This window comes from Oncorhynchus mykiss, chromosome 12 (assembly GCF_013265735.2).
Source record: "Oncorhynchus mykiss isolate Arlee chromosome 12, USDA_OmykA_1.1, whole genome shotgun sequence".
NCBI classification, from domain to species: Eukaryota; Metazoa; Chordata; class Actinopteri; order Salmoniformes; family Salmonidae; genus Oncorhynchus; species Oncorhynchus mykiss.
The window spans coordinates 57,646,101-57,672,061 of NC_048576.1; the positions used below are offsets into that span (position 1 = coordinate 57,646,101).

The 25,961-nt window shown below is 41.6% G+C and overlaps 2 protein-coding genes across 2 annotated transcripts in view; both read left to right on the forward strand.

Moving 5' to 3' along the window:
- The first annotated feature begins 12,404 nt into the window (after positions 1-12,404).
- LOC118937890 (heat shock factor protein 5-like) lies at positions 12,405-15,461 on the forward strand. The gene is made up of 3 exons (XM_036939658.1): positions 12,405-13,360; positions 13,487-13,564; positions 13,754-15,461. Exons 1-3 carry the CDS (start codon positions 13,115-13,117, stop codon positions 13,916-13,918), a joined length of 489 nt encoding a protein of 162 aa, XP_036795553.1. The 5' UTR covers positions 12,405-13,114; the 3' UTR covers positions 13,919-15,461.
- Positions 15,462-15,738: 277 nt separating this feature from the next.
- The window catches only part of LOC110537840 (E3 ubiquitin-protein ligase RNF43), a 174,430-nt gene continuing 164,207 nt past the window's right edge, over positions 15,739-25,961 (forward strand). Inside the window, exon 1 of the mRNA XM_021624258.2 lies at positions 15,739-17,332. Coding sequence (XP_021479933.1) covers positions 17,093-17,332 — 240 coding nt within the window. The 5' untranslated portion in view covers positions 15,739-17,092. The remainder of the gene's footprint in view (positions 17,333-25,961) is intronic.

Genomic DNA, 25,961 nt, shown 5'->3' on the forward strand with positions numbered 1-25,961 from the left:
AGTGTGGTTAGGGTTAATTATAGTTAGGTTTAAAATCCCATTTAAAAAAGAGAAATTGTAGCAATAGGCAGGGTGTATGACTTTGCGGCTGTGGCAACTAGTGCGACACAGGGACGCTTCTTTGTTGGGGTTTAACTGTGGGTGGCGGTAATGCACAGTAAACATTGGATGCCAACAACTGGACAGGGGTGAAAAAAGGAAACTTCATAAAAAATAAAAAGAGTTCCCACTTCTTCCTTCAATTTAAAATTCCATAACGCCCCAGGGCCTGAGAGGGAGGCACTGCCATTTCCATAAAAGCCACAAAGTCCACCTACTTAACATGCAACATATCTGGATCCTGCTGATGAGAGGCCAACTCTGCAGCCTTTCCAACACCGTGGAGTCTTCAGGAGGACCATTCGTTCCCTTAACTCTTTTGCCAGCCTCTACATAGAAAATTCTCTGGACTGCCCCGACTCAGGCAACCTCATTCTCTTTCGCCCTCTTCGGGCATTTCAAAGATGTAGCTTCTTGGTCCCCTCCACAATTGCAACACTTCAACATGATCTTCCTCTTTCAACATGATCTTCTTTTCCACAACTTCCACATCTTAGCTTCTCTGTACTACAGACACTTGACATGTCCAAAAGCCATACTAAGATTACACTGCATCTATCTTGGGACGAACGCTCGGACATGATGATTCACATACCCTAACTTCACCCAGGCAGGGAGGGATTCCATATAAAAACAGAAGAACAGACACTCTTTACTTTTACTCCAATCACCACACAATTCATCCGACGTACATAATAAACCACTCCAAGGATATTCTTAATTTGTTCAACATTGACATCCCACAAGACGCCAGATATTACCCCCTTTACAGGTGCCCTGCTCTGGAGAGCAACGCACAACATGGCATATTTATCTGTTCCTCGGACTTACAAGCCCACTTCTCGTGATCCTCACAGCCTTTACTTTACCCCACTACCTCTTCCACCAGTTTGGATATCTGAAACAGGTTTCTCAAGTTTGGTATTTCATCCAGTTGCTCATCTTCAAAAAAACGCACTCCTACAAGATAAATGGGGACTCCAGCTGAGCTCTTCATTTTGTTCTCCAACACAACTTTGGTCCGTTTCCCATTTTTTTGGACAACAGTCCCATCATCCTCGATTTGGCTTCTACCACCATTAGAATCAAGATCCACATTTGCTACTGCAATTTAGTCAAATGGCAATAAAACCCTTAGGGTGTCTCTCACAGTTGCAGTGCATCTGCACATGACACGATAATTCAGACAGCCAAGCTAGCTTTGCCCTCATGTGGGTGCTAGCAAGCAGGCTGGGGCTGGAAGCTATAGTGAGCTTTGATTGGTCAATAGCATTGCTATATCGCAGAGTATTTGCATAAAGTTCAGGTTTCTCCTACTTTGGTCCTGCCCTGTTCACGCACCCTCGTCCATGTTCCCATCGCCCAACAGTCCCTCCGCCAACTTCGATGCCCTCCATTTCAAATGAATGGGGATCCATTGTTTCATCGCCCCAATCATGTTATGTGGAAATGCACTGTTACAATAGATTTACACATGGAACGACAGGGGGCGATGACACATCCGAAGCCATTCGGTTACTATTCTTTGGGTACTGAATTCATTTTACGTGACGTTGGCACTCTAGTCCAACCACACTAGTCAAATCAAATAAAATTGTATTGGTCGCATACATATATTTTGCAGATGTTATCACAGGTGTAGTGATATGCTTATGTTCCTAGCTCCAACAGTGCAATAATACCTAATAATACACGCAAATCCCAAAAAATACAAATAAAGGAATTAAGAAATATAGAAATATTAGAATGTGCAATGTCAGTCTGGAATATAATATATATGTATATGATGGTGTGTATAGACTTTATGGACAGTATGTGAATAGAAAAGGTGTACAGCAGTAGTTATATAGGATGAGCCTTGACTAGAATACAGTATATATGTAGAATAGTTAAAATGGTTATTCCATCAAACTTAAGGTGACCAGATTTCTGAAATGAAAACCGGGGACATTTCCAGTTCGGCGGTCAATATATCATTAAAATATCCAATGTTATTATCTATGAAATAAAAAAGGGGGACAATTCCGGTTTCATGTATTTAGTCTAACAGGCCCACTGCGATAGACAGAGAAAACAACTATATTACAGAAACACTACAGACAAGACAGAACTGTCCGATCTGAACAGCCATTCAGTGGTCCTGCTAGAATAAGAGCAGAAGAGAACATGAGCAAAATTGAAAAAACAGACAATAGTATATGTGAAATACTTACCAATCTCATCATCTTATTTATTTTATGTTAACTACATAATATACTTATACCAACCTAATCTGTATATTTCTCAGAAGAATGTATTTTCTTCAGGATTGCTCTGCCTTTGGCCAGCTTCTCCATGAACTCCTGGCAGGGGAGGTTAAGGTTTGTCTTCACAATAAGCATGGCCTTGATGGTAGGAACAGTGAAGCTATTTCTTGCTGCTGTCCATATATCATTCATTTGGGAGAACACTCTCGACTGGTGCATTACTTCCAGGTAAGCACATGACAACAGACGCTAATCTAGCCAGGATAGTGTGTGGGATGTCATTCTATTTGAAGTCGGTAACCACCGTGCTCCATCTCTGACTAAGCGGTGTCTCCGATGTTTTCCATTCTTCAAGCGATCCCCCCTTTAGGAACTCTTGCAGGCCAGTAACTTCGTAACACAATGCATCCTCATTGATGGTCACATTGGAGCATTTTTCCTGCAATGTGCCTGCTGCCTTCTGGATCTCTTCACGCAGAGGTTGCCTTTTTAAAAGTAGACAATGTAAATCTTTTAGATTATCTGTGTGCTTTCCCCATGCTTGCAAGTAGTTCACAGCCATAGTGAAGAATGATTGGGATGTTTTGAGAAAGCTCTCTTTAGACATGTCTCCATTTTCCTCTAGCTCTCTCAGAAGTCCTCTGACCAAAACTGGAATGAAGTTTTCATCACGTCTTGCAGTCAATTTCGCCTCAACGTTTCTCAGAATTGCAGCGGAGTCCACAGCAGAGTGGTCCTGGCCTCCAAGCATCTTGATCGTGTCACTGAATACAGTCAAGTTTCCATAGACAAAGGCCAGCCAAAGTTCAGTCAGTGGATCTTCGAACATTGTTCGTAGGACAACAGGGCATTTGTCTTCAGAAATAAAAAAGGATTTCAATGGCACATACATTTTCAGCACTCTTTCTAGAGCAGGATGCATGGACATCCAGCGAACATTGCTGTGTCCTAAAATGTTATGGTACTCCTGGCCAACAAACTCACAAAAGCCCTTCAGTCTTTCTACTCTGACAGTGAAAATATGAACATATTCAAATACTCAACATCATATCCAAAGCTGTTCTGGCCGTGTTATGAATGAAAACCTAAGCCAATCACCTCCCGCTGCAGTTCTTCACTGGCTGCCAATTGAAAGAGAGGATGCAGTGAACCATTCTATCGTCTTGACCTGAGTGTATGAAATGGATATTCTCTCATCACGTTTATCATAAAAAGTGCATTTCCATTTCTTGGAAAGAGTCATTGTATCTCCTCTGTCTGCTCTTCTTCACTCTCCTTGTGCCACTCTTAATTACGCTCTTAACTTTTTATTCTCCTCCAATCTTTCTCCTCTGGTCTTCCTTTCCTTCTCCACCTTTCCACCTCACTCTCCTTGCTTCACTCGTTTTACTCCCTTCATTTTTCCTTATCCTTCCATCTGTATTAATAAATAGCATACTATTAGATAACCAAAGTATTTTAACAGATTCCCATTGCTTGCCTAATGTTTGTATTTTATCTCAAAAACATTGTTTGGAATAATAAATTGGCAGGCTCTGTAACCATATCTTTACCTTTCCTCCTCTGTCTCCTTCACTCTTCTTCCTATCCAGTCTTCCTCCTCTCCACTGCTAATGCTATCCCATGAACATTTCTAAATATATTTTCACACTACTTCTTATAATGCCAAACCATTAAAATTGTAATCTACAAAAATATTCTCTGAATAAATTGTGCATTCATTTAATATCATATTTTCAAAATCGCCCGTCCACTGCATGTTTACATGTGAACGTTTTTTAACCTAGCTACCATAACAGTAGCTAGCTAACCTTGTCGACATAGCTAACGTTAGCTAGCATAACCTATTTAAAACCTTATAGAGCAGATCATATCTATATAATAAATTGTGACATTATAATATCACTAGCTAGTATCTCAAACTATTGTAATTTACCTGGCTTGAAAATACATTTGTGGTGATGTTGTGGATTCACTTGACACTTGCTTCTGGACGAGTTTTCCACAGCAGTTTTCTCTAAAACTATCGCGAGCAAGTAGTTAGTAGAAGAAGAAGAGTGAATGAAGCTGCTATAGCGAGCAGCCCCCTCAGTTGGCCTAAAACAAGCACAACGCGATTGAGACGTCAACCCGTAGGCTCTGCTGCCTGGTCTTTCTTACCAAGTAAAATATTTCACTTTACGGTCTGTTTTTAACCTCTTGCTCCCACCTGAGACGCAGACGTCTCATCTAGACACCTGGAAATGCAAATGCGCTACGCTAAATGCTAATAGTACTCGTTAAAACTCAAACGTTCATTAAAACACACATGCAGGGTATTGAATTAAAGCTACACTCGTTGTGAATCTAGCCAACAAGTCAGATTTTTAAAATGCTTTTCGGCGAAAGCATGAGAAGCTATTATCTGATAGCATGCAACACCCCAATATACCTGAAGGGGACGTAAACAAAAGAATTAGCGTAGCCGGCGCTACACAAAACGCAGAAATAAAATATAAAACATTCATTACCTTTGATGATATTCTTTGTTGGCACTCCTATATGTTCCATAAACATCACAATTGGGTCTTTTTCCCGATTAAATCCGTCCATGTATGCCCAAAATATCCATTTGTATAGCCTGTCTGGTTCAGGAAAAAAGCTCCCTTCCAACACGCAACGTCATTTTAAAAAATTATATAAGTTGCCTATATTCTTTGACAAAACACTTCAACCTACTTTTGTAACCCAACTTTAGGTATTTGTAAACGTTAATAATCGATCAAATTGATCACTGGGCGATCTGTATTAAATCGCAGCTACTCAAGAAAATGTTGTCCTTTGTCTCTCTTCCAAAATCGATTGCTGTATGCTGGACGAAATGAAGGATCTATTTGTCATTACACAAAGGATTTTTGTCAATTAAAATGACGTTTTTGGCGACATCGTGTGGAAGTTGTAGGAACTGCAAGCTCCCGGCTATATATTTTTGCTTGCAATAAACAATTCAGAGACTGGCGGATTAATACTTTTCTGTGGTTTTTGTGACCAGGTTTTTCTTGGGATTTCGCTTGCTGTTCACGTTCTGTTATAGTCACAGACATTATTTAACCAGTTTTAGAAACTTCAGAGTGTTTTCTATCCACACATACTGATCATATGCATATACTATATTCCTGGCATGAGTAGCAGGACGCTGAAATGTTGCGCGATTTTTAACAGAATGTTCGAAAAAGTAGGGGGTAGACTGAAGAGGTGTTTTTAACGCACAGTTAAAAACGGGGACATTTTTGGGGACAGCTCCAGCCGGGGACAGGCCACCAAAAACGGGGACCTTCCCTGGAAAACGGGGACGTCTGGTCACCCTAATCAAACTTCAAATTATTAGAATAGTACGCAACGCAGAACAGAACAACCAGGGTCAGTGGCCGAAGCCCGCGAACAGGAATATTCCAAGTTCAGACAGAAGGGGGGAGTCAGATCGCTATGATCGCCAGGAACTTTACTTTTGGTGTCTAATTTTAATTGTTGCGCTACTTGTGCTGCCTGTTGATGTTAAGTAGGCAGCTACAGTAGCTGAATGATGTTAACATCTTCGGGTTTTATTTCATTAAATGTATTTTATTTCATCTGGGTGCCTACTTCACCTACTAACACCCTAGTACTATCCGTAGCTCCCGTTCTCCTCAGTCCGATAAAACACTGAGAGTGAAGGGTATGTGTTGCAAATTACTCCTTTGTAAAAGTCCATAACGTGAAATAAAACATCCTAAGTTTGATGCTGTAGATATTGTTATAAGGGAGTGTGAGACTATTGAAACATGTCACTTTCAGAGTTTTATTGATATAGTTTACAGAGCGCTAAAAATCATTGCTGTTGCTAGCTAGCATGCCTTTCTGTGACGCATACAGTTAGCTGAGCTTCTGACTGATGCTAGCGTTGCATTGTGGGAGTTGTAGTTTTAACCCTCTATGGTCTGAATGGGATTAAGGTGATTTCACGTTGTAGCTTGTTTGTATTACAGTGTTTTTGTACATTAGTTATTGTATTTTAATACGGTCAACACTGAAAGCACCTAGCAATGTATTGGGGATGTGAGACAGGATATGTGTTTTACCTTTCTTCATGCTCCTGTATAGAACAACTTGTCAGATGCATTGGAGACTGATGTGTTCCTGTCCTGTCTTTTCACAATACCATTGCAGATCGGCATAAAAGCCAAGAAGACTGCCGTGGTGTCGTTCTTCATTTCTTGGATCTCCTGTGGTACATGTAAAGACCGCTACATATACATATGGGGGAAAAAAAACTCTAAAACAGTATGTAAACATGATTAAAAGTGCCCAGTGTTCAATGACTATGTAGGGCAGCAGTCTCTAAGGTGCAGGGTAGAGTACCGGGTGGTAGCTGACTAGTAACAGTGATTAAAGTTCAGGGCAGGGTAATGGGTGGAGGCCGGCTAGTGGTGACTATTTAATGGCCTGGAGATAGAAGCTGCTTTTCAGTCTCTTAGTCCCAGCATTGATGTACCTGTACTGCCTCTACCATCTAGATAGTAGCTGGGTGAACAGGCCATGGCTCGGGTGGCTGAGGTCCTTCCTTCCTGTGACACCGAGCGCTGGGGATGCTTGGAGGGCAGGCACTGTACCCCGGTGATGTGTTGGGCTGAGCGCACCACCCTCTGGAGAGCCCTGCGGTTGCGGACGGTGCAGTTGCCATACCAGGCGGCGATACAGCCTGACAGGATGCTCTCAATGGTGCATCTGTAGATGTTTATGAGGGTCTTAAGGGCCCTCGAGGAACATTAAGCTTTTCACCCTCTCCCCTGTGGCCCTGTCAATGTGGATGGAGTCGTGCCCCCTCTGCTGTCTCCTGAAGTCCACGATCAGCGCCTTCATTCTGTTGACATTGTGGGAGAGGTTATTTTTCTGGCACCACTCAGCCAGGGCCCTCACCTCCTCCATGTAGGCTGTCTTGTCATTTTTGTTGTTGGTAATCAGGCCTATCACTGTTATGTCATTGCAAACTTGATGATTGAGTTGGAGATGTGCGTGGCCATTCAGTCATGGATAAACAGGGAGTACAGGAGGGGGCTGAGCACGCACTCTTGTGGGGCCCTCATGTTGAGGATCAGTCTCGGATCAATTCCATCCTAAATCGTGAAGTTCAGTTTAGTCAGCTATTCCTACCCTCAACACTAACCTCTTACCCTAACTATAAGCCTTACAAGCTCCCAGCCATCCAGGACATACATGCCAGGTGGTGTCTGAGAAAGACACAAAAAATTGCCAAAAACTCAAGCCACTCGAGACATGGACTGTTCTCCATGCTCTCGTCCATCTGGCGGTACTGTGCATCAAGGATAAGACCAACAGACTCCTAAACAGCTAACTATATGCTGACTCTATGCTCTTCCACAGGTCTCTACCTACTCAGACACACACACCTTCACTGTCACTCTTACTCACACATACTCATTACTGACGCCACACACTTACACCCACATGTACACACCCCTACACTGCTGCTGCTAAGATGATTATTGATTTAGATGTATTTTCTTTCTACACACAAATACCCCATAATATCAGAGAGTGAAAAGAAGGAAGCCTGTACAGAATAACACTATTCCAAAACTGCAAAAAACGTGGCAAAGAAATTACATTTATGTCCTGAATCCAAAGTGTTATGTTTGGGGCAAACAACAATGTTATGGTTATGCTTGTCATGGGCAAGGACTAGGGAGTTTTTTTGGGGATAAAAATAAACATAATAGAGCTATGGTAAGTACAGGCAAAATCCTAGAGGAAAACCTGGTTCAGTCTGCTTTCCAACAGTCACTGGGAGACAAATTCAACTTGTAGCAGGACAATAACCTAAAATGGCCAAATATACAGTGGGGCAAAAAAGTATTTAGTCAGCCACCAATTGTGCAAGTTCTCCCACTTAAAAAGATGAGAGGCCTGTAATTTTCATCATGGGTATACTTCAACTATGACAGACAAAATTAGAAAAAAAATCCTGAAAATCCTGAAAAACCCCGGAGAGAAACAGCACACATAGAGATCGTTCACTACAATCTTGTGAGTGATAACCTCAAGTTTTGAGCCCAACACTAGAGGTAAAAATAGTGCCTGCAGTCCTGACGGATCATAAAGTCATATGGCTGACTGTAAGAATGTGCAGTAATGATGATAAGAAATACTCTGGATGTTATTGGAAATTAAATAACTCATTGTTATTGCATGATGATTTAAAAAATGTGATTAAGAATCAAATTTCTGTTTACTGGAATTTAGCTACCTCTAAGCAGAATATGGGAAATATTGGGAACAGCAGAAATGTAAAATCCTCTCAGCCTGTATTACCTATGGGAAACGGCTTGCTTTTAAGAAGGAGATGTGAGATAGTTGTGCTCTCTAAGAAAATTGCTGACATCACAGAGATTGAGCATCTTGATCTTAATGAGAAAGCTAGAGGAGCCTTCATAAGATCCAGAAAACAATGGCTTGAAAAAGGCAAAAAGAACAGTAGATACTTTTTTTAATTTGGAAAAGAGGAGAGGGGAAATCGACACACTTTGAAAATGTAAGATTAATGGGGTAACCTCTAAGGATATAGAGTTGTTATCTGACTTTACCACTAAGTTTTATGAGAATCTTTAGTCTTTAGATAACAGTTTGAGTGACTCTAAGGATCTCCTTGATTTTATAGAGAATTGTGGTATCCTGGGAGGTCTATCGCAGGGGTTGGTGATAGAGGGGAGGTATGTGCCGCGACGTTGGCTCCCTCTGCTGGGAGTACACGGGCTGGGCACCCCGACGCTGATGGCCCAAGTCGAGGTAATTAGGGGAGAGTGCCAACCAAACGTGCATGCCACATAAAGGGAGCACTGTGGCACACCGTAAGGGAAGACACGGAGCAGAATCTGAGAAGAAGGACCGAGCCCAAACCTAAGTTATTTTGTTATGTTTATTTTGTTGCCTAGTAAAGTCGTGTTTTCTGACTACAACATCCCTGTATCTGTGTTAATGCACGCTCAACCCAACACCCCACGGTTTACCACATATGGTGGAGAATATGGGCACCTCAGTAGCTCAGGTGCTGTGCGGTCGAGAGTACGGAGATTACCATGGAGGAACTGGACGCTCAGTTTATCCTCAGCCAGCAGAAGCAACAGGCTCTCCAGGAGCTAGCACATGTGGAGCAGCGCCAACAAAACCTCAGACTGGTAGCGGAGGTAGCCCAGTTGAAGGGTGGGATGGCTCAGGAGTCTAGCCCGAATCAGTTCCTGGTCAAGTTAATGGAGGAAGATGACGTGGCGATGTATTTGTGCACCTTCGAGAGGACTGTGCAGAGGAAGGATGGCCCAAGCCCAAGTGGGCCAGCCTTTTGGCACCCTATCTCCCTGGGAATGCCCAGAAGTCCCACTTCGACTTCAACGTCGACCAGGCAGCGAATTATGAGGGACTCAAACGTGAGATCCTGAGCCGATATGGATACAGCCTCACACACTGTATTCAACTGGTCCACCATCTCCCCCCGCGCTCAGATGAACGACCTGATGAATCTGACCAAGGGCTGGCTACTGATAATCTACCCGATAATAGATCATAGATTCAAGTCACAATAATCACAAGAAGGGCTCTTGACTTTGAGCAGAAGCCATTCTTGTGATTATTGTGACTTTGCCATTGTAATTGTTTGTAGGCTTATGTAGTCTAAATTGAATCTATGATTGTATGCTATCCATTTGTTTTTGTATGTTGTTCTTTGTATGTTGTTTTAATATTTGAGAATTAACCAATGATATTAGGCCATACTTGGACATGATTACAGACACCTGTGTGTGTGTCTTTTGACACTATATAAACGAGTCCCCCGCCCAGGAGCTCGTATACAACCGGAGGCCTAACCAACCGGGTGAGAAGGTCTTGGCAACCATCTCTGCAGCACTCCACCAATCAGGCCTTTGTAGTAGGCCTGATTGGAAGCCACTCAGTAAAAGGCACATGACCGCCCGCTTGGAGTTTGCCAAAAGGCACCTAAAGAATCTCAGAACATGAGAAACAAGATTCTCTGGTCTGAGGAAACCAAGGATTGAACTCTGTGGCCTGAATGCCAAGCGTCACGTCTGGAGGAAACCTGGCACAATCCCTACGGTGAAGCATGGTGGTGGCAGCATCATGCTGAGGGGATGTTTTTCAGTGACAGGGACTGGGAGACTAGTCAGGATCGAGGCAAAGATGAATGGAGAAAGGTACAGAGCGATCCTTGATGAAAACATGTTATTATTCTACATTTTTCCCTCTCCCTTATTTCTATGTGTAATCCCTCTGGCTGTTCAGTTTTTTGTGTTTTGCATGTTACTGTTTAATAAAATTGCACGCTGTTGCCATGTGCTCAAGTTGAAGCCAAATTACCTTAGCCATTAACCCAATGTTGATAGATGCATCCAGCTATATACTTATGTGGGTGAGCGTTTAATTATTATTTAATATGATAACATGTATTCAATATGATTAGCACACTGTGTTAACATGTATTCAATAACATATTTTGAGACTTCAGGAACTAGCTTGACTGCTATGTTAAACAACTGCATTAATGGTTGCTTCGGTTATCAACAGCCTTGTTGTGGCTATTGTAGTCTTCACTGTAGGGATCTCTAAAGTTGCCCCAGGTTATAACGTTATTCGTCATCGGAAGATGAGGAATCATCGGACCAAAGCGCAGCATTGTAAGTGTTCATGCTTACTTTATTAAAACTGAACTCTAATAACAAAATAACAACGGGAATCACCAAAACAGTGCTGACCGGTGCAAAACACTAAACAAAAATGAACTACCCATAAAAACCCTGTGGGAAAAAGCTACCTAGGTATGGTTCCCAATCAGAGACAGCTGTCCCTGATTGAGAACCATACCCGGCCAAAAGAAATACAAAAACATAGAAAAGGGAACATAGAATGCCCACCCAAATCACACCCTGACCAAACCAAAATAGAGACATAAAAAGTCCTAAGGTCAGGGTGTGACACAGGTGAGGCAGGCAGCATGACCTAATCGGTCTGGAACCAATTGGCACGTTCGAGCGAATCACTTTTGTCAAGATGGTGACCATAGTTGGTCAACGTCTTTCGATGTGTGTTGAAATAGGTTATAAAAATTGTCCAACTACATGTCGACTGCATAAAAGTCATGTGATCAAAGGTAATGTTTCTTATGAAGTCGCCTTCAAGTCGCTGCAGTTCTTCTTTGGGTTTTATTGGCGGATCGCAACCAACTTTTAGGTGTATACACCACCACCTACTGCACTGGTGTGTGAGGCCATTCACAGCGTACCTACATTCAATTCTTTGATACAGTATTACAAATGGAAGAAAATAAAAATTGCCCTGCCAACTATTAGCCCTCCCTAAAAAAAGAACAACACCCATTCCACTATTTAAGTTTTGAGTTTACATCGATTTATTACACTTTATATACATCACAGGAGACTGAAATTGTCAAGTTCTGACCATAGTTCTTGTGTGTTTTCCTTGTTTTAGTGTTGGTCAGGATGTGAGGCATTCTATGTGAGGCATTCTATGTTGTGTGTCTAGTTTGTCTGTTTCTGTGTTTGGCCTGATATGGTTCTCAATCAGAGGTAGGTGTTAGTCATTGTCTCTGATTGGGAACATATTTAGGTAGCTTGTTTTGTGTTGGTTGGTGGGTGATTGTTTCCTGTCTTTGTCTATGCACCAGATAGGACTGGTTTCACATTTGTTGTTTTGTAATTGGAAGTGGTCAGTTGGGATTTATTATTAAAGAAGATGAACACTCACCACGCTGCGCTTTGGTCTTCTCTTTCCCAGGAAGAAAGCCGTTACAGAAATGTAACAACACTGTTTGACATAGCTAGAATTTCTGGATTTTCATCGTAAAATAAAAAAAAAAATGATAACATTCCACCCATGAATCCAAATAGGGCACTTATGGTCATTGACTGCAGGAAAGGGCTACAAAGCTAACTACTTTCATTAGCTATCAACATGCACTTGATTAAGTTGTCACTGATTTTGTTTGTTTTTGGATTCTCAAACAGCCGACGATATGGAGCTCGAAGAAGCACACCTCACCAACCCCAACAACTTCCCTACGAAACTGCCTGGTGAATAACCCCAAAAATCAATCAATATGTTGGGATCCCTGTGGTGTTTAAAGCAGAGCTGCTGTCACCTCAGAAGCAAATGTTTGACACCATTGACTGTTTCAAAACGACCAACTTTACAAGTTTAAACCGCCAGCTGAATCTTTGTCGGTTCAGGAAGATGACCCATGGCCCCAGGGGCTCGGGAAAATAATGATTGCTCAATGGACAGGATACAACACACCTTCCAACTTCAAACAAGATCCATCCAAACTGCTGGTGAATCTAAAGAGGCTGATGAGCAAAAACAAGGCGAAGATGGAAGCTGCCCAATAAGTGAACTGTCGGTCCCCCAAAAGTTTCCGGCGACTCATGGCCAATAGTGGTGGTGGTGAGGAGGAGGTCAAAGTAGAGAAAAGAGATTCACTCAAATTGTCAATCACGTCTGTACCCTGTATTTAAAATGAAACAAGTAACTACAGTAATTTAATTGCCAATAACACAAAGAACAGTCTTATTTGTGCCATAGCATGTGTTTCATAATTTCTCAGCCTTGCTATAATTCGGTTTCTACAGGTTACATGTTTGTTCGACAGGTACACCGACCGTCTCCTTACCAACATTACAACCAAAGCAGAATCCAGACCATGAAGGAGTATGATTGGACCCCCATCCCACCCCGCGGCTGTATCATGGGTCATGGGGATGTCCCCTCCCCTACGACCATCTACACAGACAAGGGAATCCCCATATCCGTCATCCACCCCTTCCCTTCAGACACTTCCTGCTCTGTGCAGTCCAGTCCAGCTACTGCACACATCCAGCAGGGTTCACAAAGCCTGGCAAACGCTAGGCCCAAGTTCAACACCTTCATCCCTCACCATGCTGGTTTTTATTCCCCTGGTAAATATAATAAACCGTGCCATGGAAGCACCCATTAATTACACACAGAAACACTGTGATTTCCTCATAAACTGCCGTAGAAGTTTAATTAACATACTTTTTGATTGTGTTTGTTTCAATGGACAGGTTCAATGTTCAATGGACTCAAACTGTCATAGTGTCCACCAGACAACTCCCTCATACTCTCATTACAGCTACTACCAGGTAGGTTGAAATCAAACTGCTAGGCCTACTCATACAGCAGCATGTCTGTGAATCTGCCCAGTTAGATCTAAAATTCATATGCATGGAAATATGGGGAGCATATAAGTCAAAATGTAATGATTGAACATGAAATTGCGGGGCTTTTATGCATTGCTATGAAATTGCTATGATTAATCCTGATTTTTCTAGCCAACCTGTCCTGTGGGGTTTCTGTATCATGGCAATCAAAACCAGGACTGGCAGAGCAGGGAAAACAAGGAGACCAAGAAGAGTGAAGTCAACTTGGACACAGTTTTCCAGATAGTGGACGAGCTGCACCACAGTTCCCCCAAAATACGCATGGTCAAACTGTAAACCCCAGAGCGCCAGCAGCCGGTCCTGGCCACCTCTATATCATCAGGGCCCCAGCCCACCACCAATATCAACAGCTCACCATCTCTTCCCAGATTGACTCCTCTGTCAAATCCAGCTTCCTGCCTGGCACAATACTGATGGATGCCAGCACAGTGACTCCATGAGGGTCCATCATTATCATTAACAGTCCCGGTGAACATTCCTTCTCAGGGAATTGCCATCATGGTCGGTGGTCATGCAGCTGATCAGCCAGTCAAGAGGGAGGAGGAACCTTTGCCTGTCGACGCCTATCAGAAGGTTAGCTAGCCTAGCTTAGTAAAAACATGGTACATGGAGGCTATTATTCATCAAGAAACAAACCAGTGTACCTAAGCTCATCGTATAGTTTAATAATTTGGGGTTTAAAGAATTTAGAATTGTGAATGTAAAGAGAAAGCAAAGATACTCAGTCCGTATTCCTTGGTAATAAATATTTTTAAAAACATGTATCATATGAATGGTTATCAGGGATCCTGATGAACTCTGTTTTATAATAAGAGGTTGATCATGCTGTGATTTATCCCAGTGCCCTAAGGAAGCATCCAAGTACATCACCAAGGTGAAGGACGTAAAGGAGATCAAGGGGGTGGATGCAGAGGTCTTCAGTGTTGTACATGACGTTTCAGTGTTGTACATGACGTTTCAGTGTTGTACATGACGTTTCAGTGTTGTACATGACGTTTCAGTGTTGTACATGACGTTTCAGTGTTGTACATGACGTTTCAGTGTTGTACATGACGTTTCAGTGTTCTACATGACAAGTTTCAGCATCCTGGCAGAGGCATCTAGGTTTTTAGCTAAAATGTCCTGGTACTGGGTAAAGTTCATGATACCACCACCATATTTTACAGTAGGTATGGGGTTCTTTTCTGCAGATGCAACTTTCTTTCGATGGTGTGTGTGGCCAAAGAGCTTTATATCCATGTACTCAACAAATGTATATGCCTGGTGTTTGCTGAACAGCGTTGGCACTTGGATTGCAACTACTGCTATGGTTAGATGAAAATGAAAATAAAGCTCTTTGGCCACGCGCACCAGTGAAGAGTTTTGCGTCGAAAGAACAATGCATATGCAGAAAATACCTCATCTCTACTGTAAAATATGGTGGATGTTATGGGGCTATTTTGCTTCTACATGTCCTGGGGCCCTTGTTAAGATCAACGGCATCATGAGATTTACCAAATACAAGGAGGAAATGTTTGCCAAAAACCTAGTTTCCTCTGCCGGAGTGGATCTTCCAGCAAGACAATAACCCCAATTACATAAATGGTTAATTGGCCACAAAATCAACAGTTTGCAGTGGCACTCTGTCTCCAGAATTGAACCCAATTTGAAAATCTGTGGTTTGAACTGAAGAGGGCAGTCCATGAGCACAGACAAAGGATATCAGGGGCCTGGAAAGATTCTGTATTGAGTAATGGTTTAAGATCCCTCTCAATGTGTTCTCCAATCTCATAAAACATTTTTAGAAAAAGGCTGTGAAAAGCAACAAATCTATTTTAACTTTGAGTCATTAAAAAAAATATCATCATTATTATGATTAAAATGTGATATAATTAATTGGATGTTTGCATTTCATTTATTGCATCATGTAGTTCTTTATATGTGGCCCTCAAAGGTGGATTGTCTACATTCCAGAATCTTCGATCTAAACGAGGTCAAAAAGTGGCGCTTGGCTGTTACCAGGGTTGTCCGCTGGAGGCCGCCCGGTGCCGTCTTTAGTGTCACTGTGTAGCTCGTGCTCCACCCTCCGTAACAGGCAGTCAGCAGGTAGACAGACGGTCAATGAAAGCCCAGGGGAGGGAGACTACGAGAGGCAGGCTTCGGGACTTCGCTTAATGTACAGTGTCTTTTTCCAACTTTTCAATGTTTTTTTTATGAAGATCAATAACAGCGTTTTAACGACTTGCGTTCCTTCGATTCTACATTTTTTCTACATGTTCAGTATCTTCAGTAAATTACTGGAGTTTAGCGTATATATATTTTGTCGGCAACCGCGGGAAGTATTTCGTTTCAGAATTGTTATAAATTTCAGACGTGGTACTCGGGAAAAGAGACAACTTTTTTGGAAGGTGGCAGGAAGCAAACTGGTTTTAGATGCGTAACAACTTAAGCGGGCGATAGACATGTGAATGCGTCGGCTGCAGAAATGACACGTGATTTCTACTGCTAATTAATTAACTAGTTATAACATGCTATGTAAATCATTTCAACGGTTCCATTGGATTAGCTAGTTAAACATGTCAAAAGTCCGGAATGCTCCGTTGTCAACTTTATTGTGGCATTTTTGTCGAGATTTAGTCGCTACAGAGTTTATGAAAGTTACTATAGCATTTCCGTCGTTGTTAACTGTATGGTCGACTGTCATCTTGGAATCAGTCTTATCAACATCAATTTGACTTTGTTCATCTCGGTTTCTGAAGTTCAACAAACCTTGCCATTCGTTTGAAACCTAATAGGGATACAGTGCGGTGGGGATAGTCTACATTCACACATCCAGCGTAAAGAATAGTAGGGGGAATTGCTTTAGAGATACTTGTTGCATCTGGAGTCCGTCAGCCAGATTTTACCATTTTTTTCCTTGCTCTGGAAATGTGACATGGAATACCGGTAAATTTGATAAAATGTTAAAACCAGACGTTACTGTAGCATGTTTATAGTGGGTTGGTCACATAATTAATTATCAACATTGTTGCAAAAGGTTTTTTGAAATATTGCCAGTGGTGGAATATTACAAGAGCCGGTGTTTTGGAGTGTCCGGACTGAACCGACTGACAACTTCAACCTGCACGTTGAAAATGAGAACCGGGCTACTGTTTATCTCCTGTAAGGACTGGAGCTCGTGTTGTATGTGAAGAGTGAAATCAATAACTTTTTTCAACTGGAACAAACTTTTAAAGCGGGGTAAGAATTAACCAGAAATCCACAAGACATGCATCCACAAAGACAACATGGCAGTCAGTGAGCCTTAAAACGTTGGATTTAACCCTGTTTTTCGAATAGTTTTCACGGGTTTGTACATTTTAGAACCCACAAAGGAGGACCGTTGCTGGGCCATATATTTATTGTCCTGAATCAACTCCGGTTGTTGCTAGCTTTGAAGTCCACGATGTGCGGCCGGAGCCAGCCGATCCAATGACCGTTCCCCAGCGGCGATTGGCCGGGCTCTGGCCGTGGCTGCTCATAGCGGCCCTGCAGGTGGTGTTCGGCCAGACGGGCCTGGAGCTGGCGGCGGCCGTAGAAACGGAGCGCTCGGCCCCCAGGGCTGTCATCAAGGTGACACTGCTAAGACACGAGCCCACGGGGAAGCCCATCACTCTGGAAGGGCTGTTCGTCGGAGGGAGCGCCGGCTCTGCAGAGGGGAAGCTCATGCAGGTATATGTCACGGCCATATAGGTTTCCAGGTCCACCTGATCATGTGCAAAGCAAGTCAAGTGCATACTGGCTACATTTTCTTGGTTAGCTATCAATAACTCTGTGGCAATAAGTTTAGCAAAGAGTCGTTATTGTCTTAAAATATCCCATGCATCTTTAATCAATTATGTCACATGAATTCAGTCCATGGATACATCTTGTGATATAGGCTGACCTGGTAGTCCATTGGACTGTGGAGTATTGTTTCAGATTTGTATGCATTGCTTGGTACAGTATGTCTGTCACATTGTGAAACAACATCCTCCAGAGGACCACTTTAGGCATCAGTCCTGTCCGATCTGATGGTTATGGCTTGTTTTGACAAGATTTGATTTTACTGTTCTTGCCACCCTGACTCTCACCCTGACCCTGACCTTGGCAGATTCACCGTGGCAAACTCTGATGTTAACACTGTGCCATATCCTAAACCACAAAACCCCCATGGCAGTGTTAAATTTCAGGCCAACTTTTTTGTCATCTTGTTGTTGATCTCAGTCACTATAATGTAATAGGTTATTGAGCTGCTAGGCATATAACCCTTCGTTGTCACTCTGTCTCATGCATGCTGTCTGTGTCAACCATAGAATTAGGAATTATAATTGAAAAGGATACCTATATCAACATTCCTCATTAACAACAGTGTTGACATATATATTTATAGGGCTCTATTTGTTTTAATTTTTATATTTTTCCCATTTGTCTTCTTCCTGCCTGCCAATAAAATACTGGTTAGAGGTGAGAGTGCCAACTTCTCCACCCAAACCTTTTATCAAGCTGATGGATTTGTAGAACCTAAATTATTAGGGACAGCCATGCCCAGAAGTTGCCAAAAAACTCCCTTTTTTAATGTTTTTTTTTTACTGAACAGTGTGATTAAATACCAAGCAATGCATTCCGTGCAAGTTCAACAGTTGAGATACAAAGCAGCATTGTTTAAAAAAAAAAATTACTTACTTACTTACCCTTACTGTAAACAATGCATAATTCAAATGCTAAACGCATAGGCTTACATGTGGCTATACTATAAATGTTCTTATTCTGCAAGCCAGGCCAGTTCCTGCGCTCTCTGTGGTGCATAGTTTGGATTCATGCATGGATTAAAGTTGTTGGGGAACTAATGCAAGGCTAAGTCAATTTATTTCCAGTCTGAGAAGAAAGGGGGACGACAGATATGAGATACATAGGGTCTTGTCTGTCCTCACTCACCAGGTGCATGAGGCATTTTGAATGGAGAACCAGATGCTGCAGATGGCCATAATTGATAAAGAATTAGCCTACACAGCCTTTTCCACAGGGAATGTCCAATATTAGACATAGCGGTGAAAATGATGACAGTAGATTAATTTAATATAAAATATATACTCAGTACGTCTAAGTGTGTGCACGTGTGTGTGCTTGCGTGTGTGTGCTGTTGATTTTTTAGAGGTGTATTGCATAGCAGTGCTGCTGAAAAGATCAAAGGCATAAGTCAGCTTTCTGGGTCTTTGTTCATTTACATTGAGGCAATGAAGCCTTTCCTTTGCGCTGAGTGCTTCTTTGATATATCACCTTAGATATGAGTGATAACATTTGCCCTGATTTTGAAGGAGGAGTGGATTACAGTTTGAAAACAACTCTGAGGTGTAGACCTAGGTCTGTCTGTCAGAAAGTGATTCCTAGATTACTGTTTTACTAAGGCTGCATCCCAAATGGCATCTATTCACTATATAGTGCACCACTTTTGACCAGGGCCCATAGTTACAGTGCCTTGCGAAAGTATTCGGCCCCCTTGAACTTTGCGACCTTTTGCCACATTTCAGGCTTCAAACATAAAGATATAAAACTGTATTTTTTTTGTGAAGAATCAACAACAAGTGGGACACAATCATGAAGTGGAACGACATTTATTGGATATTTCAAACGTTTTTAACAAATCAAAAACTGAAAAATTGGGCGTGCAAAATGATTCAGCCCCTTTACTTTCAGTGCAGCAAACTCTCTCCAGAAGTTCAGTGAGGATCTCTGAATGACCCAATGTTGACCTAAATGACTAATGATGATAAATACAATCCACCTGTGTGTAATCAAGTCTCCGTATAAATGCACCTGCACTGTGATAGTCTCAGAGGTCCGTTAAAAGCGCAGAGAGCATCATGAAGAACAAGGAACACACCAGGCAGGTCCGAGATACTGTTGTGAAGAAGTTTAAAGCTGGATTTGGATACAAAAATATTTCCCAAGCTTTAAACATCCTAAGGAGCACTGTGCAAGCGATAATATTGAAATGGAAGGAGTATCAGACCACTGCAAATCTACCAAGACCTGGCCGTCCCTCTAAACTTTCAGCTCATACAAGGAGAAGACTGATCAGAGATGCAGCCAAGAGGCCCATGATCACTCTGGATGAACTGCAGAGATCTACAGCTGAGGTGAGAGACTCTGTCCATAGGACAACAATCAGTCGTATATTGCACAAATCTGGCCTTTATGGAAGAGTGGCAAGAAGAAAGCCATTTCTTAAAGATATCCATAAAAAGTGTCGGTTAAAGTTTGCCACAAGCCACCTGGGAGACACACCAAACATGTGGAAGAAGGTGCTCTGGTCAGATGAAACCAAAATTGAACTTTTTGGCAACAATGCAATGGCGTAAAAGCAACACAGCTCATCACCTTGAACACACCATCCCCACTGTCAAACATGGTGGTGGCAGCATCATGGTTTGGGCCTGCTTTTCTTCAGCAGGGACAGGGAAGATGGTTAAAATTGATGGGAAGATGGATGGAGCCAAATACAGGACCATTCTGGAAGAAAACCTGATGGAGTCTGCAAAAGACCTGAGAATGGGACGGAGATTTTGTCTTCCAACAAGACAATGATCCAAAACATAAAGCAAAATCTACAATGGAATGGTTCAAAAATAAACATATCCAGGTGTTAGAATGGCCAAGTCAAAGTCCAGACCTGAATCCAATCGAGAATCTGTGGAAAGAACTGAAAACTGCTGTTCACAAATGCTTTCCATCCAACCTCACTGAGCTCGAGCTGTTTTGCAAGGAGGAATGGGAAAAATTTTCAGTCTCTCGATGTGCAAAACTGATAGAGACATACCTCAAGCGACTTACAGCTGTAATCGCAGCAAAAGGTGGCGCTACAAAGTATTAACTTAAGGGGGCTGAATAATTTTCCATAGTTAAGTATACAGGGCCGATTCAGACTAAGGAAATGTACATCATTACGCCTTTCCTACGCACTTCTCAGTAGTTTGTATTCAGACTTACCTCATGCAGGTGAGTAATGGGCTTTGCAGGCGTGGTTCCTTTGCTCGCGCTGAAAACATTTAATTCAACCAGGAAGAAAGGTAAACTAACGATGTAATGGAATGATGCAAAATGTTAGGAAACTAACTCTAGTCAGTGACAGTTATAAATGTATGTGGGTATAACTGATGGTGGCTACCGATAGTGGCCAATATTTAACACAATACAAATTCTCAAAAAAATAAATACAGTGAAAGTCTAGGCATATAATTAAAACATTCTAGAAATCATAAATCAACTCGGTAGGTTTGGCGATATACATTTTCAGAAGCCTATAGATTGGGTCCCCAAATTTCATCCCAAATTATAAGACCAGGATTTCAAAAACTTCCCTGTGGAAAAGGTGATATGTTGATATGCTTCAGTTTGCTGCTATATGACTGGTTTCCAGTGATCATTAGTGTGTGTGTGTGTGTGTGTGTGTGTGTGTGTGTGTGTGTGTGTGTGTGTGTGTGTGTGTGTGTAAAAGGTAAAATAGATCTAAAACAATTGTCATTTATATTTACAATCCCCTTATCCAAATGGCTTCCTCATTTACTTCTTATCAATTTGTAAATTACAGTGCATGGCGAATGGTGTTATTTATAGGGGGAAAAAATTAATTAGATGTTGTTCCACTTAGAACCAACAGGTTGCTCGACCTTATTCATCGTTTCATCGCCCGTAAAGGTGGTGGAATCAGAATAAGGAGCATCTGTAGACACACGTCCACCACACCTTCATTTATTTCATCTCGACACCCAACGAATAGCGGATGAATAGCATGCTATTCTCATGCTTAAGTTCAAGGTTAGAATACACTTAGAGAGAAAAGCGCATCAAAAGGGAATTATGTTCCATTTACGCGAGCTTAACTCAGGTCGGAATTCCCCACATAGCGAATAAGGTGCTATTTAGGCTAGAGGTCGACCGGTTAATTGGAATGGCCGATTAATTAGGGCCGATTTCAAGTTTTCATAACAATCGGAAATCGGTATTTTTGGGCATTGATTTGGCCGTTTTAATTATTATATATTTTTTTACACCTTTATTTAATCTATATTTAAACTAGGCAAGTCAGTTAAGAACACATTCTTATTTTCAATGACGGCTTAGGAACGTTAACTGCCTTGTTCAGGGGCAGAACGACACATTTTTACCTTGTCAGCTTGGGGATTCGTTTTTGCAACCTTACGGTTACTAGTCCAACGCTCTAACCACCTGCCTTACATTGCACTCCACGAGGAGCCTGCGTGGCAGGCTGACTACCTGTTACGCGAGGGCAGCAAGAAGCCAAGGTCAGTTACTAGCTAGCATTAAACTTATCTTATAAAAAACAATCAATCTTAACATAATCACTAGATAACTACACATGGTTGATATTACTAGTTTATCTAGCTTGTCCTGCGTTGCATATAATCGATGCGGTGCCTGTTAATTTCTCATCGAATCACAGCCTACTTCGCCAAACGGGTGATGATTTAACAAGCGCATTTGCGAAAAAAAAGCACTGTCGTTGCACCAATGTACCTAACCATAAACATCAATGCCTTTCTTTAAAATCAATACACAAGTGTACAGTGCCTTGCGAAAGTATTCGGCCCCCTTGAACTTTGCGACCTTTTGCCACATTTCAGGCTTCAAACATAAAGATATAAAACTGTATTTTTTTGTGAAGAATCAACAACAAGTGGGACACAATCATGAAGTGGAACGACATTTATTGGATATTTCAAACTTTTTTAACAAATCAAAAACGGAAAAATTGGGTGTGCAAAATTATTCAGCCCCCTTAATTTAATCATTTGTGGCGCCACCTTTTGCTGCGATTACAGCTGTAAGTCGCTTGGGGTATGTCTCTATCAGTTTTGCACATCGAGAGACTGACATTTTTTCCCATTCTTCCTTGCAAAACAGCTCGAGCTCAGTGAGGTTGGATGGAGAGCATTTGTGAACAGCAGTTTTCAGTTCTTTCCACAGATTCTCGATTGGATTCAGGTCTGGACTTTGACTTGGCCATTCTAACACCTGGATATGTTTATTTTTGAACCATTCCATTGTAGATTTTGCTTTATGTTTTGGATCATTGTCTTGTTGGAAGACAAATCTCCGTCCCAGTCTCAGGTCTCAGACTCCATCAGGTTTTCTTCCAGAATGGTCCTGTATTTGGCTCCATCCATCTTCCCATCAATTGTAACCATCTTCCCTGTCCCTGCTGAAGAAAAGCAGGCCCAAACCATGATGCTGCCACCACCATGTTTGACAGTGGGGATGGTGTGTTCAGCTGTGTTGCTTTTACGCCAAACATAACGTTTTGCATTGTTGCCAAAAAGTTCAATTTTGGTTTCATCTGACCAGAGCACCTTCTTCCACATGTTTGGTGTGTCTCCCAGGTGGCTTGTGGCAAACTTTAAACGGCACTTTTTATGGATATCTTTAAGAAATGGCTTTCTTCTTGCCACTCTTCCAAAAAGGCCACATTTGTGCAATATACGACTGATTGTTGTCCTATGGACAGAGTCTCCCACCTCAGCTGTAGATCTCTGCAGTTCATCCAGAGTCATCATGGGCCTCTTGGCTGCATCTCTGATCAGTCTTCTCCTTGTATGAGCTGAAAGTTTAGAGGGACGGCCAGGTCTTGGTAGATTTGCAGTGGTCTGATACTCCTTCCATTTCAATATTATCGCTTGCACAGTGCTCCTTGGGATGTTTAAAGCTTGGGAAATCTTTTTGTATCCAAATCCGACTTTAAACTTCTTCACAACGGTATCTCGGACCTGCCTGGTGTGTTCCTTGTTCTTCATGATGCTCTCTGCGCTTTTAACGGACCTCTGAGACTATCACAGTGCAGATGCATTTATACGGAGACTTGATTACACACAGGTGGATTGTATTTATCATCATTAGTCATTTAGGTCAACATTGGATCATTCAGAGATCCTCACTGAACTTCTGGAGAGAGTTTGCTGCACTGAAAGTAAAGGGGCTGAATAATTTTGCACGCCCAATTTTTCAGTTTTTGATTTGTTAAAAAAGTTTGACATATCCAATAAATGTCGTTCCACTTCATGATTGTGTCCCACTTGTTGTTGATTCTTCACAAAAAAATACAGTTTTATATCTTTATGTTTGAAGCCTGAAATGTGGCAAAAGGTCGCAAAGTTCAAGGGGGCCGAATACTTTCGCAAGGCACTGTATATTTTTAAACCTGCATATTTAGTTAATATTGCCTGCTAACATGAATTTCTTTTAACTAGGGAAATTGTGTCACTTCTCTTGCGTTTCGTGCAAGCAGTCAGGGCCGCCTGGCTCATTGTGAACTGTGTGAAGTCCATAATAAATTTGCCAGAATTGTACATAATTATGACATAACATTGAAGGTTGTGCAATGTAACAGCAATATTTAGACTTAGGGATGCCACCCATTAGAAAAAATACGGAACGGTTCCGTATTTCATTGAAAGAATAAACGTTTTGTTTTCGAAATGATAGTTTCCGGATTTAACCATATTAATGAACAAAGGCTCGTATTTCTGTGTGTTATTATGTTATAATTAAGTCTATGATTTGATATAGCAGTCTGACTGAGCGATGGTAGGCAGCAGCAGGCTTGTAAGCATTCATTCAAACAGCACTTTTGTGCGTTTGCCAGCAGCTATTGCGCTGTTTATGACTTCAAGCCTACCAACTCCCGAGATTAGGCTGGTGTAACCGATGTGAAATGGCTAGCTAGTTAGCGGGGTGCACGCTAATAGCGTTTCAAACGTCACTCGCTCTGAGACTTGGAGTGGTTGTTCCCCTTGCTCTGCATGTGTAACGCTGCTTCAAGGGTAGCTGTTGTCGATGTGTTCCTGGTTCGAGCCCAGGTAGGAGCGAGGAGAGGGACAAAAGCTTTACTGTTACACTGGCAATACTATAGTGCCTATAAGAACATCCAATAGTCAAAGGTATATGAAATACAAATCGTATAGAGAGAAATAGTCCTATAATTCCTATAATAACTACAACCTAAAACTTCTCACCTGGGAATATTGAAGATTCATGTTAAAAGGAACCACCAGCTTTCATACCAGCTATCATTCTCATGTTCTGAGCAAGGAACTTAAACGTTAGCTTTCTTACATGGCACATTCTTCTCCAACATTACTCCAACATTATTTAAACAAAATTGAACATGTTTCATTATTTATTTGAGGCTAAATTGATATTATTGATATATTATATTAAGTTAAAATAAGTGTTCATTCAGTATTGTTGTAATTGTCATTATTACAAATAAAAAAATAATCAAATGGTCCGATTAATCAGTATTGGCTTTTTTTTGGTCCTCCAATAATCGGTATCGGTATCTGCGTTTAAAAATCATAATCGCTCGAACTCTACCCCTTAGTTTAGCTTGTTTGGACTGGTGCGCACACTCTATCTGCACTCGCGGGCGCACAACACACCATGGTTCGCTCAAGGGCCGATTCAGCTCGTACTGCAATCAGATTTTAGCTGGCTAGCGTTAGCATTGCTAGCTATTTTTGATGAACTTTGCTAGCTAATGACAACATTGCCATCTGTCTAAATAAAATTTGATGACATGATACTGCTGGCAAAGTTGTTTCCTACTAAATATATTACTTTAGCAATGTCTTAGCCTCTGTCCAGAATGACAAGGCTTATCACCACTTTAGGGCACCACTATGGTGCCGCCGATGGAGGGCGGCTTGAGAACGTTGATAACAATGGATGACGCGACCGAGTGATGGAGGTGCAAGCTATGAATAACTTTCCTCCAGAACCCTTCAGCAATGATTCTGTAAGTAAATAAATGCTGAAGTGCAACACTGGAGAGATGAGAGTTGCAGGCTCGTGTACATCAGATTAGAGAGAGGGTGAGAGATCATATAAAGTTAATCTCATTTTAGTTCTGTGAGAGATACAGGCGCGCTTCTCACACTTTGGTCTCAAACACACAGTTGAAGTCGAAAGTTTACATACACCTTAGCCAAATACATTTAAACTCCATTTTTCACAATTCCTGACATTTAATCCTAGTAATAATTGCCTGTTTTAGGTCAGTTAGGATCACCACTTCATTTTAAGAAAGTGAAATGTCAGAATAATAGTAGAGAGATTATTTATTTCAGCTTTTATTTCTTTCATCACATTCCCAGTGGGTCAGAAGTTTACATACACTCAATTAGTATTTGTTAGCATGGCCTTTAAATTGTTTAACTTTGGTCAAACGTTTCGAGTTTCCCACAATAAGTTGGGTGAATTTTGGCCCATTCCTCCTGACAGAGTTGGTGTAACTGAGTCAGGTTTG